The 16,251-nt window shown below is 39.1% G+C and overlaps 1 protein-coding gene across 1 annotated transcript in view; it reads left to right on the plus strand.

The window, feature by feature from the left end:
• Positions 1-16,251, plus strand: part of thsd7ba (thrombospondin, type I, domain containing 7Ba) — a 273,568-nt gene that overhangs the window by 50,930 nt on the left and 206,387 nt on the right. Inside the window, exons 2-3 of the mRNA XM_055230668.1 lie at positions 2,089-2,392; positions 7,347-7,523. Coding sequence (XP_055086643.1) covers positions 7,364-7,523 — 160 coding nt within the window. The 5' untranslated portion in view covers positions 2,089-2,392; positions 7,347-7,363. The remainder of the gene's footprint in view (positions 1-2,088; positions 2,393-7,346; positions 7,524-16,251) is intronic.

Consider the following 16,251-nt stretch of genomic DNA (forward strand, 5'->3'; position numbering starts at 1 on the left):
TCAAATTTCTGAGTTTAATGAATGCAGTGCCCTGTACATTCAAGGACGTCTAAGTCACTTTTTGCTGAATAAAAAAAAGTTTTTGTGTTTTTGTTTGTTTTTTTGTTTTTTGTTTTTTATAAATATGTAACATTTGCATGGGTTGTTAGCAGTATGTGTTAACAGTGTGTTCAGAATTTATTTTAAGGTACATAAATTGAAACCTTTTGACACGCTAATCTACTAGACTAAAACATGTGCCACAACAAAACAGGTATAAATGTATAAACAAAAGGCTTAAAACATTGACCTTGACCCTTACATTAATGGCCTTTAGTTCAAATATGACTGTTGAAACTAGATGTTCTGTAATCAGAGAGGGAGGAGACAAAATGCCTAAAATCAGTTTATGAGCCAGGGACTTTGTAATACATCCAGGAAAGTATTTGGCATCAGACCTGAAGAGGGGGCGCTGTGCCAGGTGAGCTAACCCTGACTGAGACCAGCACCTGCCATGTTGGACTGTAGTCGTTTGTTGTGATAGCTCGAGGTTGGCTAGACAACACTGGTTTTCCACTGAACTCTAGTAAAGCAGAGACAGGTTTACTCCAGCTCTTTAGATATCAAGGTGAAGACATAGATTAGATAGTGATTGGATTAGGTAATAATCTGTCTTGGAGCACCCTGAGGAAACCTACGTAGACGAGGGGAAAAAGTGCAAACTTCACACATCTGGGAATAAAGCCCAGGACCTTCTGTACTGTGAGGCAAGAAGTGCTTTAATCACCTTGTTGATATTTAAAATTGTCCTTTGAAACATACTTAATTTATAAGGCAAAGTGAAAACAGCATTAAATTGAACATACTGTACATATAAGAAACTGCAATTTTTGTTTATGAAAAGGTTTTATATTTTACCCCTATAGAGATGACATCCTTGATCAAGACACAAAAGAGCAAACATGTTGCTTATAGAACTTAATAGAGCTGGGCAAATATAGCTATCTTTGTCACTGAGGAGTATGTACAATTTACTTTAAATGACTTGAAATAAAATATATAAAACTGAAGCATTATGAAGGTCCTAATGGAGGAATATTGACCTTAAAAAAAAAAAAATCCGTAGTAAGACTGGATGCTGTGGGTGTAACAGGCAATTCTCCTTTTCCAGAACATCTTTTTGTTCCCAGTTGACACACACTTTAAGCCTTACATGACCCACAAAACTGAAAACTGTAAGACACATTCACCGCCAAGATTGAGCACAGATCCAATCACTTGTTTGTCCTCACCCGAAACTCCGTGTTCCCAATTGATTCTGCTCCGGGATCACGTCTCCCATTCTGTTTGCTGCCTTTTATTTAGTTTGTATCCAGCGCGATCCAGCCTCAGAGACACGGCCATTTAGGGCACAATGGAATGGTGAGCTGTGCCACTTAAAGGCTCTGGAAATAGGCTGTGGGTCAGTGGGATGCGGGCTCTTGGGGAGTATGTCCAGGAAGGTCAATAAGTGATGAAGGTGGAGGAGGGAGCGGGATGGAGGTGTTAATAGAATCAGTTTCCTCTGCATGAGCGGCTGCCTGGCTCAGGGCCCACAGGCAATCATGCACTGTCATAGCAGAACAAAAAACAGGCACAGATTTTACACTGGGCTCCTGTCTGTGATATCAGTGTCAGGAGGGGCACATCATCTGATAGTTTGGGCTAAACAACACAAGCTACGGTAACAGCCATAATGTTATTCATAAGTGCGGTTAGATCTGTCCTGATTTAAATCTAAATTTAGGAGATATTATAATCCTTTAATATATGCTCAGAAAATGTCTGTGGGATCTGAACTGAAGCAAGTAGAGGAATGAATAAAGGATAACAGATGAATGGATTATAAAGCACACAGAGTCACACCTCTGGCCCTGTGTGGCTCAGAGCTCCTGAAATGAAAGAATACAGCCTTCAGGTCATGCATCTTTATGAAGAGCCTGCACGCTGTCATTCATCTCACTGCTCAGAGCTGTTCTCACATCTGTGACATAACACGGCCGCATCATATCAGTGAGAATAAATGTATCTTTAACATTTCCTTTACAACATCTCTTTTTGTCTCTCCAGAGCCTGTATCCTGCTCCTTGCTGCTGCGGCCTCAATAGGCCCTCAGCGTGAGGCTACCGCACAGACGCAGACCTAGGGAGCTCCCAGCAGTGACAGAGCGACAGTCCCAGCCCACTGCACATCGATTCACACAGGATTAAGCCGCCACATGATGCTTCAGCTGCAGCTGATTTACTGTCCCTGTCAGACTTAACGTCATCGGAGGCTCTGCCTTGCACCTGTCTCCTGTCTGTTCCTGACAACCCAGTGAACTGTGCCTCAGAGCAACAAGCCCAACGGCATGACTGGCACTCACCTGGTTCAGGTACGCACGTCCTGCCTGTTATGCATGAGCCTGATCAAAACATACAATATATTAGTAAATATTGTAAGTAAGTGACAGCTGATCAAACACCATTCCCAGAATAGTATAACATTGTAAAAGCATGCACAATATTAGTGTACAATGTCCCCTGTATATTCTCCTGTGGTGACTATAATTATAATAACAGATTTGGATTTAAGGACCACAACACTGAGAAAGAAAAACATAAACCTTAACCGTAGTCTGCTAAATTAACATGATGGGCAGAGGCTGTGCACAGGTGAAGCATATAAGAGGATATGAAGACACCATAAAAAAGCGCTCTATGTAATTGTGTGAATCCAGAGGAGAGGGTAAATGTATGGGGATCAAATGGCTTTGTTCCTCTTCCAGGCAGTGCTGCTTCCTTGGCGCATTTAAAGAGCTTTGCATGGAGGGCCTTTGGTTCCTTGGCATAGCAAATTAGCCTTCAGCATTCATTTGGAAAGATCTAATCAAACATTAATTATCATGACCACCTGTGAAGGCACGGGCCATGGTGTGTAGCTCGTCTGTTGCCTTGTGATAGCTGTAGGCTCCAAAGTCCCTGATCCCTCTGAGTGAGCCCCAAACAAGGAGCACAGGGGACAGGCAGATTGCATTGCTTCAGCTTTTGAAGAATCAAACAGGACGTACAATATTGAAGCATATGAGACTCGCTACCACCTGCCAACTTTTCAGTGGCCACTCAAAACCTGGCAACCATCCTTCCATCCACGTAATTATGTTCTCAAGATTATTAGGACTATGCAGATTTTGGGGTAGTTACCTAATTTGCAATTTAATAGCTTTACAAAAATGACACTTGTTAATCAGTTTAGCCCAACATGGCATGATACATATATGTGTATATATATATGTGTGTGTGTGTGTGTGTGTGTGCGTGTGTGTGTGTGTATGTGTATGTATTATTATATATTATTATATACTATTGAATCACTTACAAGATAGATTTTTTTTTTTTTTTTTTTTTTTTTTTGAAATGGTTGGAAATAAAATATTCCTTGACTATGCTTTGTGGTGCTCTGTGAATTATTCTGTTCCACCTATAGAAGAAACTAAAATGTATTCTTGCCCTAGCGTAAGCAAAATGAGTGTATTTGCATATACTATTCTCTACCATTCCAAAACTGAAATTTGCTTGAAATTACATAGAAACAACCTTGTAAAAATAACATACTGTATGGGTTGATATTTACCTTGAGGGGGTAGCTTGTTTTCATAGTCAACCTTGTTTTGCAATCACTTGTGACATGTAGTGAGCCTTCAGAGAGTGCTATGAATAGTAAAGCACATGTTGGGCTGGAGGCCTGTGTAATCTGGGTGCAGTCAGGTATGGCTTCCAGAGCACAGTGTCCCAGACTCTGATGAGTGGGGACTCTAATTGCCAAAGGGACTACAAGCTCCACCCTTCGATGGAGTGAATGAGTAACAAAGGCTTTCATATACTTACAGTATATTTACAGTGTAGGTAGTTACTATTTTAGCATGAACATGAAACTAAATTGTTAAGTTGCATTTTCTTTTTGTGTTCATTTTAGCTGAACTTCAACTTTTTTTTATAAATGTTTTCTGTAAATTAATTTGACAAGCGACAGTAGCTCAGATGATAGAGCATTTGTCCATTGATCCAAAGGTTAGTGTTTAAATCCTGGTCTTGACATAAACATCACTGGTAGAGCGGTCAGATCCACTGACACAGGTTGGTGATATTATTCCACCAGATGACTGTTGTTGTTGTGTCACTGGGCAAGACACTTAACCTTGCCCCCAGTGTCTGTACATTGGTGTATGAATGGGTGAGTGGTTCCTTGATGTAAAAAATGTTGAGTGCCTTGAAGTTGGAAAGGCGCTACATTAAAAAAATAAATAAATGAAAATAAATAAAAAATAATAAAATAAAATAAATGGGTATGTGAAGCTTGGGACTGGCATAATGAATTCACTGCTTTGTGGCCCTGTGATCAATACCACACCCATGCAGAGCTTTACATCAAGGAACCACTCCCCTATTTACACAAGCAAGGTCGGTCAAGTGTCTTGCCCAAGGACACAATCACAGTATTCATCTGTGGAAGCTGGATTCGAACTGCTAACTTCCGGGTCAGTGGACAAACACTGACAACTGTGGTACTGTTGCCCATTAAAGATCCCTGTCTCCAAAGAGACAAGCAGGTGTCAAGTCACGGGTCAGATCTGTGGAGAGGCAACACCACTTACCACAACAAAACATTAGAGCAATAAAAAGACAACAAGTTATTGAAAGCAAGATAGATAGTTTTAATGCCATACTGTGATACATTCCATTCCATTTTTATATTGTATTTATTTTCAGATATTCATTTGACTTATTTTGCACTGTTCCTTTTCCCAATTCAGTTTGTTGTGTTCTATTCAGGACCTTCTTTTAGACCACGCTATGTTTGGCATGGCAGATTTGGTTTGTGATGTCGTTGTGATGAAGAGCAGGCTGTTGCTTCACACACTGGACAGATTGCGAGTGCAGTTAATGAAAGAAAAGTTATTTACTCTGTGTTCATAAAGTTATGGGCACAGACTTTAAAAACAACACATCAAACCTGGAGCTATATTAGATGCTAAATCGAAAAAATGGGCATCTGGCAAACCAGGCCTGGGCAGTGATCCATCCTTACCCCAGCAATTCTTTCTTATTAAACCGAATTTAGCCACAGTAAAACATAGCTGCATCTTAATGTAATTTGCCAGCATGAAATCAAGCAAAAATAATTTACCACACGGCACTCACTGACTCACCATGTGTAAATAATCTGCCGACTCAGACACCCGCTGCCTCTCAGTAGTTAATCTAGCTTCAGACATCTATGATACATACCTCTCAAGGCAGAATTAGACGCTCACTGTGCTAAATAAACTAGCGTACAACTTACACGTAAAGCTAGCTATAGCAAAAATTACTTTAGATCTCACACAAGACTATCAGAGAGCAGTTAAAGTTACCTACACAGCAGAGAATAGTTTGACGGTCACTGCCCTATCCGTATTTTCTTTCAAGGAGTCTTTGAGCAAGTAACTTGACATACATCGCTGTATTCACTACATATATTACATGTGATACTTTCAACTGAATGCCTCACATAATAAACCTACAGCCCTCACTACCTGCCCCAAGCATAGTCTGTATATGTAAAATTAACCCGCAAGGGTTCCAGTCAAATGAAGCTCGATGAGCTTCATTTGACTGGAACCGAACGCTATGGCTAACGTCACCCTCACTTAGTCCACTTTTTTATACAGTCTATGAGGCCAAGGCTGGTTAAACAATAACAATATAATAATAATAATAATAATAATAAATACAACTGCCCATTCGTATGGAATTTATCAAAGGAGCACTTCGTACATGTGCCTCCTGACCAGTTTACCGGTCATATCTATGGAGTGGTGACCCCACTCTCAGTAAGAATGCATGTTTTTCAGTGGCGTAAAAGATATTATTTGCTGTGTTTGCTCAGATCCTAGCAGCAATGGGAAAATATATAATGAATAATTGGATCAAGGTATATTAAGCCTTTTATAGATCTTGTCGTACATAAACATTTACTCTCCCTCCTCCTAAAATGTCACTGCCTGATTAAAAAGACCCATGTAATGAGTGTCTGAGTTCATGACATTTAAATTCCATTATTATCATTCTACTCCACCAAATCCAGGCACGTACTGCGAATTCTCTGATGAAGTGAAAATATTTGGTGCATTTCCAATACTTCCCTGATTACATCCAAAGTTCGGGGAACTCTACACGCATTGATGAGCCAATAATAATATCAAATCTCAAAACAGCAAAACAGGCAGTGTGCAGCCAAACAGAAAATGGGCCATCGTGATCGTGAACACAGAGTTCTCTCAACGCATCAAGTGTTACTGATTCAATTCAACAGTCACTCATTTTGCTATTGGTGAAACACAATTAGAGGCCTAGCGATTCAAGGCCTAATCCCTTTGCACTCATAGGACATGAATCATAGCTGCAGAAGGAATAAATGAGCCAGTTGTAAAAAGGTATTAATTCCCTGTATTACTTGCAGCTTACAGCTTTTCCCATAGCTTTGTCTGCAGTCCTACCCTGGGTTAGCGAGGAGCTCAAGCCTCCCTGAGTAATTATTTTTGGCCTGTGTGGGAGGAGAAGTGGGTATTTCTCTGCTCAGATGAATTAAAAAGTAAAGCATGAATTAAAAAAAAAAATGCATGAGACCATAGGCTGCACTTTGCAAGGTGATAGCGGGTGCTACGGTCAGATATAGTCTACAGTCAGATAAAATTCATTATTAGGTTTTCCAACTGTGATCTGCAGCAAAATGTAATTAAAGTAAATAAGACACTAATAAACATGCATTACAGTATGTTATGGGCACTAAAAAATGATCATGAGCCAAGACTCATCTGGTTTAAATAACAAAAAGGTACAATATGTAACTTTTCTACAGCATGGCATTTAAAGTACACAGTCTATATTTATTAAATCACAAAAAAATATACATTCTTACTGTGAGGCAGCTTGCCTTCAACATCACCAACTTGTCTCCATGGAGGTGAATGCATTTGTTGCTGTTATAGGGAACATTGTGTCTCCGTAGAGGCAAATAGGTGATGGACTCTCCACCAGAAAAAATGAAATAATGCACCTTTAAAAAATGAAACTGCACAACTGAACTGCAAAGGACCATCAGAGAAACCAGTGGAAGCCTGCAGACCTCCAGCAGGCTTTGCTGTATACATAAAGCGTATATGATTTACTATAGGGGATCTTTTGTGCTCTGCAGCAGCCTTAGAAGTGCTCGACACATTTTTCTTGTCGTATAATGCTTTCTCTGGCTGCTTTTGTCCATGACTTAGACCATATTTTATGCTGAGGAATTGTGATTTCTTCCCACAGGAGTAAGAGAGGAAGCCATGGACTGGAGCATGAGTCTGAGAGATGACTTCGAGGTCAATGCTTGGACGCAGAGGGCTGGGATCTCTCTGGGCTTTCTGCTCCTCTTGGCCCTATTTTCCATCCCTATCCAAGCAGACATGGTGCTTCCCCGAGAGCACCACTTTTCATGGAGAGCAGGTAACTTCAAATTCACCCCATAGCTCAGCATCTCGCCTTTCTTACTGTTTAGATCTAGTCTTGTCTAACGTTCATTGGGTTTGATTTTCTGCATGTGTTCTTAAGCGTGATACGGTTTAATTAGCGTTATGCAAATAAGGTTGTGGAAGGCTGTTAAGTCAAATTACTTTCTTTAGAACCCTGAGTTAATGTTGGTTATAGAAGCGTGTAACCTTGCAGATCTAGATATTTGTTTGGATTAGATTTTATGAAGTGTTTGCATCACTAATGTACTAAAGATATTACGGCTCTTTTAAATTATGAATGTTTTAAAAAGATGTTCTATGGTTGCTATGTTTTGTTTTGTATACACTTATGCTCTACACTTCCAGCTACTTTCTAACTACCTCCATTTACTTGTATGTGTTTAATACTAGTGAAGTAAGACAATCCTCTATACACAAGGCTATCTCATATTATCTGGACCCCAACACTTATTCAGCATTGCACATCCAAATTACACATTCGGAAAGTCATTACTACTATTTATTACAGGAGACATTACGGTATATTCATTTACACAGGGTCCCATTGTGTAGGAGTCTTACTGGTCGTCACGGTCACAAATGTGTTGCTGTTACTGTGAATGCCTGAGAGGATAGTGGAATAATGTCTCTCTGTGTGATGGACATCTTGGGTTTGGATGCTGCTGTAATGATGTGAGCTGTTACCATGCACCTTTAATAAGATCTCATGTCTGGACTCTGGCTTGCAGGATATGGGCTTCTAGAAATATAATGACAAAATGATTATAGAGTAGTTACATTAGAAAGGAATTAAGATGATACTACACTTAAAATATTGACCCTATTGAAACAAAAGCATTGAACATTGAGCATTGACATTTTAGGAATAGAAATGGCTTAAATAGATCAAAAACATACCCAGTGTTGTGTTTTGTTTCATTCACACATGTCTGAGTAACTGTCTACATCTCAAAGCTCAAAGTGATCTGTTCAACCTTGTGATGTCATGAGTAGTTTTTCTAGTTAACAGCTACCTTTTACCTTTTGTTCAGCAGAGGTTAGCAATTCCAGGGCTGAAATGATCCAAATGATTCTAGTGAAGGTGTGTGGAGTTTAAAAACACAGTGTAGCACTTCCTGTATTGCTACATGACATCACAAGGTGGAGTGTTTTCCTGTTTGAGAGAAGATCTCAGCCGAAATATGCAGGGATTGCACATTAAACATATGTGAATGAAACAAAACACAACTCCAGGTATGTTTTTGGTAAGGAATCAACATTATAACATAGATCGGAAAATAACCTAATATGAAGCCTTTAATATAATACTTGCATTTTAACTGCTCCATGTGCTTAAATTGCACCTCTGAGATAAATAAAGTTATATTGATTGACAAAAAAAAACAAACAAAAACAAAACAAAAAACAAGCATAATAGTTTATTGTGTGCCATGTATTGCACAAAATGTTATGGCATACGCCCTACCTGATGCAAGCAGACTTTGAACCAACCCAAACAGTGCAGTGACTTGTAATATCTTAGAAATTGTGCTTGAATGTTATTTTTCCACTCTGCCTTTATATACTCCCATGGTCATTTTGAACTGTGAATATGCAAGAGACAGCTGAGCAGAATCCCAATGTCATACGCCAGTCTCGTATTGGGGGAATTTGAGGTAATCTCACGATTCATCCTTCACTTGCCTCACAAATTCAATTGAAATGCATTTCCAGAGCAGCTTGAGGAGAGAAAACTGGAGCCTACTCATACAAAAGCCCTTCTTGCTGCGCGATTAGCACTTTCATTTCTCACTCTGTGGTCGGGTAATGACACTGCCCAAGTGATAAAGAGATTGATTAATTTCACTTGAAAGCGCGTATGTTCAAAAAGGGAGGACTCCGCGATGCTGGCTCTGAGGATTTGACATACTTGGGAGAGCTAAGGTGCTTTATGGGCTGTCGGTTAAGTGGAAATGGAAATGTTTTTCAAAGAGAAAAGCAATAGGGGGATCACTCCTGGACTAATCCTCTAAACGTGTAATAACAACATTGCAGTCAGTAGTAGTTCTCAAGAGTTTTGCTCACTATATATATTTTTTAAAGTACACTTAGCAACATTTAAAGGGGCACTGCTCACGGTTGGAATTCCAAATATGGAACTTGGCTCTAAATTCACCCCTATAACTGTTAGCTGAATATTTGACTGGCGGCAAATGCTATGAATGACATCACACTCCCTTACTCTACTATTTAAATATAGGGCGGGAAGGAAGGGGAAGTGGGCGTTACCTTCAACAGCCTCACTCTAGATTGGCTCTTTCGTTGCTATGATGCTCACGTTCATAATTCCAAACATAGAAATTAGTGTCATAAAGACTGACAGGAGGACCAAAGATTCAGAACTGATGTGAACAGTTTAACAATGTTTATTTACAGACAATGTTATGTAAATGAAGGTTGACGCAGCAGACAGTTGAGAGCGGGGTTGAGTGTAGAAGTCTTCAAGCGGGTCGTGAGCAGCGGGGTCAGAGACGAGGAAGTCCATACCGGAGTGTGAGAGGTTCATACCGGTCATGAAGAGCTGGAGGCCAGAGGTCAGAGACGGAGGCACGGTGCAGGTTCAGGGGGCGGGATCTGGCAAGGAACAAAGATATCCAACTGAGTACAAGGCATGAATGCAAAAACAAGACTGAGCCAAGCAAAGCAATACCACTGAGGATACTCTGATGATCTGGCGCTGAGTGTCAGGTCCTCGGTCCCTTTGTCCTCCCCAGGTGCAGTGTGATTACGGATTAGTTGCAGGTGTGCACGGAAGGAGCCCAAATCTCTGCCCAGCTCCAAGCTCTGACACTGAAGGGAGGGGGAAAACAGCACAAAACGCAAGGCAGACTGGGATCTTGACTTCATTTAACTGGAGCCGAACGCTATGGGTGATGTCACACTCCCTTAGTCCACTCTGTACCTCTGGTGGGAAGTCCCGTTTGCAACCTGCTGTTGTTCCATGGAGACAAGCAGGTGTCACACAGGTCTGATCTGTGGAGCGGCAACCCTGCTCACAAGAAAGAATGGATGTTTTTCAATGTAGTTGTAAAAACTGAACTAAATGAAAGATGGAGAAATATAATGACATGCTGTGGAGCATTCTAGGCTAAGCAATGACTTCTGCGGAGACAAGCAGGTGGCAAACCAGAAAAGTTACACAGTACACCTTTGACATTTGTATTATTTCATTTTTTCTGTTCTAATCCTCGGGCTCTTATAGTCAGTCTTTATTTCCATATTAATTTGATCGGTTCTACCGACTATACCCTTCTTGATCCTCTACCTTGGCTTGTATCTGAATGTCATTTTCTTTTTACAATTGCAGTTTTAAAGCTAAAACTCAAATTTTGGGGTTTACTATTGCTACGTTTTATACAGCTTTAACTCCATCACACCAGAGTCATGCATGAAATATGTGACCACTTAGTTTGGCTCTGTGCCAATTTGGGCTCGTCTTTGCTTAAAGAAGATGTGTTTTTAAAAGATGCACTGCCCCATTGTGCCGTGTCTATCTAGGCCAGCAGCTTTTGTGGGCTAAATCTTTTGTGTGCACTCTTTCCCGGATCTGTGGCTAAGCCGAAGTCTTTGGCGGCGGCACAGACACACAGCCATTTAAGCTTGACCTTCATCAGTGTCTTAGAGAACTAAACGAAGAGCTACTGAGAGGGTGGCTAAATGGGCCTGCTATTCTACCCTGTATAGGAGATGGCTTTCTCTTTAAAAAGCAATACTTAGCCTCTAATGGTGGCTTCACATTTACCTTTAGCCACACAATGGAATTGCACTAAGAACCTTGTCAAAGAAGTTAACTGCATATAAAGCTACAGTGTATCTCATTTATAACTGTGAATGTATTTATTTTAATTCATTCCGATCACAGCTCTCCTATATCTCCTGGCACATTGGGTTAGGGTTAGTGTTTTTGAGAATGTGCACTGCTTTGTAACAACTATTTCAGTTGGCAAAGAAAAGCAAAGGTGGATGCACTTACTCCAAACCGTATTTGAGTAACATGTTGGGCACTTCATTTTAAGTATGTTTGTTCAAATAAACCAACATGCAGATATAATTCATGATGGAAACTAGTACTGTAAACAGATGCTATATAATGATCATAGACTGTTTATATAAATGGACATAGCTAACCTGCTACCCACCACATTCCAAATAGGAAGTGAGCATGAGCACTGGCTCCGTCAATTCTGGCTCCAGTTCACTTTTTATTATAAAACTGTCGCCCCTCTCTCTGTAACTGCTCCTGTCAGGCTCATCATTTTGGTCTTAAAATGTTCGTATTAACTTACTCTACATGATCCTGGTATTTATTTCACTAATGTGTCCATAAATCAAGATATGAACATTAATAACAGACAAATCAGGCACCTTCTTTCCCCCGAGATCGCTCCCTGTAGTATAAGCAACAGGTTTAACTGACAGCATTGCTAAGCGCCCACTCCCTATTAAACCAGCTGTGTGGGCAGGAAGGGTTTGGCTCTTTGGTTGCTATGAAACTCGCAATTGAAATTCCAAAAATGGAACTCTCCTCCAAATTCGCCCCTTTAACTGCTAACCTCGATGAGCTTCATAAGACTAGAGCCGAATGCTATGGGTCATGTCACACTCCCTTAGTCCACTTCTTTATATACTGTATGGCATTGATAGAGAAAAAAGATGTACATAAGGCAAAACTTGACCTATCCTTAATAGTTTTAGGTTAGCATGAGTCATATCAGATCTGCTATAAGACCACATGATACTATTTAAAAAAGTACTACCACTACTATGTTGTGTTGTAAGTTGTGTTATCATTAAACTCATTACTGAGGCATTTCTTTGGTTTTTAAATCAAGTTAGACATTTTAATATTGCAACATTAAGTCCCAGTTTGCGATCAATACGTTTATAAATTAGACAGGGTGCGGCAGTCTGATTTTTCCACAAACTTTACAACATAATCTATAATTTACAAGACATGCACTCCAGCTTTAACACTAACAACCGGCTATGCTCCATATATAGTATTATTAAATTACATGCAGGGTAACGCTATAGCAGCTGATCTATGAGGTCTTCTAACATACAGTATGACATAGTGCTGACTGTTGCAGCTTAGCCTTGGTGATTTGCATGGGCCCGGTGAGCTGCCTCTTTTATGTCATTGTATTACACTGCATGAACAGCTGTAGAGAGCCCGTAACCCATTTATGTGACACCATAATTGATTTCAAGAGATAATGGCACATAAGTAAACACTCGCATGCTGTGGACTCGGCGACCCAAACATCACCATTTGTCCTAATTAATTGTGCTACTGATTGTGTTTAGCCATCCCCCGGTGTCATCCATGTTTCATAGAAAATGTTTGCAAAGTTTTTGTGTTGAAGTAAACTGTGAAGTACATGTTTGATTGCGTAATGATTTTTATTTTATTTTTTTTAAGTAGCGGCACAGCTATTTTATTTTTGTATTGTTTGGAGGGTTTATTCTTCTGTGTTTCTTTCGATTAAAGTTGGTATTTTTCTAGCACAAAAATATTTAACTGTCTATTAGTGTAACTTGATTGTCAAACAGCCAAGGTAATAGAAAGCACCACGAGGATACAGAATTTGATATAGATTTTCATTTTGCATAAATTGTTACAAGACGATGGCTAATAGTAGAATTTCAAGGGAAGGGTTCTAAACCTAATTTGCAGAGGGAAACAAGGTTATGCTGCGAGAAGGATATAGGCTATTTCCTGTCTTTTCCATTTTGGTATTATATTACTCCAAAAAAAGTGTTTTTTCTACCTCTTCAGCTCGGGCGCTACAAAGGTGGGTATTGAAAAATTGCATATGTAAAAGAAAAATACGTTCCATGCATGTTAATTTGACTCGGTATCCATTAGGAAAATTACGCATTTGCATTTATTGTCACAAATGCTGACAACATTAAAGGTGTACTACGTAACTTTGCTGCAGAATGTGCCACTGTTTGGCATTAAACTTATCTGTCTCCACGGAGACAAGAGAGTGATAGCACCAAGGCAAGTTCCATGTTTCAATTTTTATTTATTTTTTTATCAAATGAAACACAGCAATAGCGATAGATCATTTAACACCAAACTGTTGAACATTACAGGCAGAACATTAATGTTTCCATGGAGACAAGCAGGTGCACATAAAGTAGCATTGTTGGATTGAGGCAAAGAAACGCAAGACCAATGAATTCATACACACAATTATTCAAAGTGCTTTACAGAATAAGAAAGATATTAAAATCATACTACAGACAAATAAAACCATAAATAATCCTCATAAAATTAACATTAAAAGAAAATAATGCTTTTTTTTTTTACTGATTCAAAAACCTGGCATCCCTGTATGTAAACAAGCCACATTTTAAATTCCCACTTGTGTGTCTTTTTATGTTGTTTTTCTGTTTAAACCATGAAGACAATGCACAATGGGTATACATAAGAGACTGAAGGGAATGATGCTTCTATACACCTCAAATACAGGCCGAAAACAGGCTCTCAAGACCAGATCTTTAAATGTACATCTAGTCTCCTCTCAATGTCTGAGCACGTCTCCAGGGATTTGGATTGCAGCCTTGAAAAAAACTAATTTATTTCACTTCAGTGCAATACCAACTTAAGCTGTATTTTATATTGTGGCATCCAAAACAAAAGCGTTATTCCCCAATACAAGTGTCTCCCAGATGAGGCTGCAGTCAGTGTGCATCAAAGCATTTTTAATTATGTTTTTCTCCTTTTTGACTTGGGAATACTTAAAATCAAGAAGAACATCCTTACCTGTACCTCCTTAGCTTGGCATAATGTAAGGTTTTGTTTACTATCGGATTCAGCCTTGTTTCTGTCATGTATTTGCGCTAATGAAAAATCCCATTTAGTGGCTGATACATGCAGATCTCTTGAGGCTTGAATAATTTAGTCCGTCTTCTCTTCATCTAAATTATGTGGGAACTTGGAGCGGTGCGAACCAACCGAGGGCCAATGATTTTCAAAAGATGAAGAAATCAATAAAGGTTTTCTTTAATGAGACAGATGTAAGAGGAGCAAGATTAGTCAAAGAACTGGCTGCTTCTTGAGTCTTGATCATATTCGCTTATATTAGTTTATGTAATATGGTGCATTTGCATTACTAGTATATTTTATAAAGGTATTTTGAATTCAAGTATTTTGAATTCTTTTTTTTGGGGGGGGGGGGGGGGGGGGGGGGGGGGTTGGCGGCAGTAGTATTTTTAACATTAAAGGTCCTATATTACAAAAAACTCTTGACTCTTGTAAGCTTTAAACCATGTTATAGTGCTGTTACATCATCAAAAACATATCTGGAGTTGTGTTTTGATTCATTCCTACACGTCTGAGTAACCCTTTATTATTAGTCCGTCTACATCTCCAAAGCTCAAAAAGCTCTCTCCCACCTTGTGATGTCATGAAGAGGTAGTTTTCCAGTTAACAGCTACCCTTTACCTTTTGTTCAGTAGAGATGAACAATTCCAGGTCTTAAATCATCCAAATGATACTAGTGCAGGTGTATGGAGTTTAAAGTACAATGGAGCTCTTCCTGTATTGCTACATAACATCACAAGGTGGAACACGGGCTTTTCCATCTGAGAGAAGAACTCAGCCTAAATATGCAGGTTTTGTGTGTTAAACATGTGTGAATGAAACAAAACACAACTCCGGGCATGTTTTTGATGAGGAAACAGCATTGTAACAGATATAAGACATAATATGGGCCCTTTAACATTAAAAGCGCAGAACACACCACTCATTGTTGTTTAATGCTTACCTAAGGCACTACTCCTCCTTGTTTAATCTTTACATATTGTGCTAATAGTAGAGTTTATACTGCAGTGATTAAACATTCAGCACTCTTCAACTCTAGATTAGTCTTTAATGCCATAGAAAAGCCTAAAAAGCTGTTTTACTTGAGTATAAAGTTCATCTGTGGTCATTATAGTTGGACTCATTTTTCCCAGGCTGGTGGTGCATTTGTGTGTAATATATTTACACTGTTGCATCATCAAAGTCACTATCAAACATCTCTGCTCAGAAATAAATACGGCTCTCACAGACCGCAGAAGGCTTTTGCACGACTCTGCAACATGACACAAACTCATGTAAAGTGATATGCTTTTAATGAAGAATTGGTTTATATATAGATGGTCACTAACCCAATTTTGCTAATGGCAATGCAACAAAACTGGCTTCTATGCAATCTTCACCTGACTTTTGGACTCAAACCTAAATGGAACCAAGAGATCTTGCCGGAAACTACACGCACACATCCACCTAATCTAATGTAAAAGAAACACAAAATAGGCTTTCTCATGTGGTCAATTTATTATAATGCTATAATTTTGAACCTGAAAAATGATTCCACAGAAATTCTCCAATTATTAATTAATTTAGAATGTGTGAAATAATTGAAATTCCTGCTAATTATAATAAAATTATAACCCGGTGTTAAAATCTGTCATTAGCTTGCTGTTTGTAAAGTGTATATTTTTTACTTTTTAATTTGGGACACAGACTTTGCATTAGGGACGTAGCTATAATTGCTTTCTTTTGTGTTTATAGGCATTACTTCAAATATTGTTTTATAGTTCCTTATTTTAGTCTGTGTAGGTTTGCTGAACCTGCTGAATTTTCTCTTTATTTTTACAGTTGGTAT

This window comes from Periophthalmus magnuspinnatus, chromosome 21, assembly GCF_009829125.3.
Source record: "Periophthalmus magnuspinnatus isolate fPerMag1 chromosome 21, fPerMag1.2.pri, whole genome shotgun sequence".
NCBI lineage: Eukaryota > Metazoa > Chordata > Actinopteri > Gobiiformes > Gobiidae > Periophthalmus > Periophthalmus magnuspinnatus.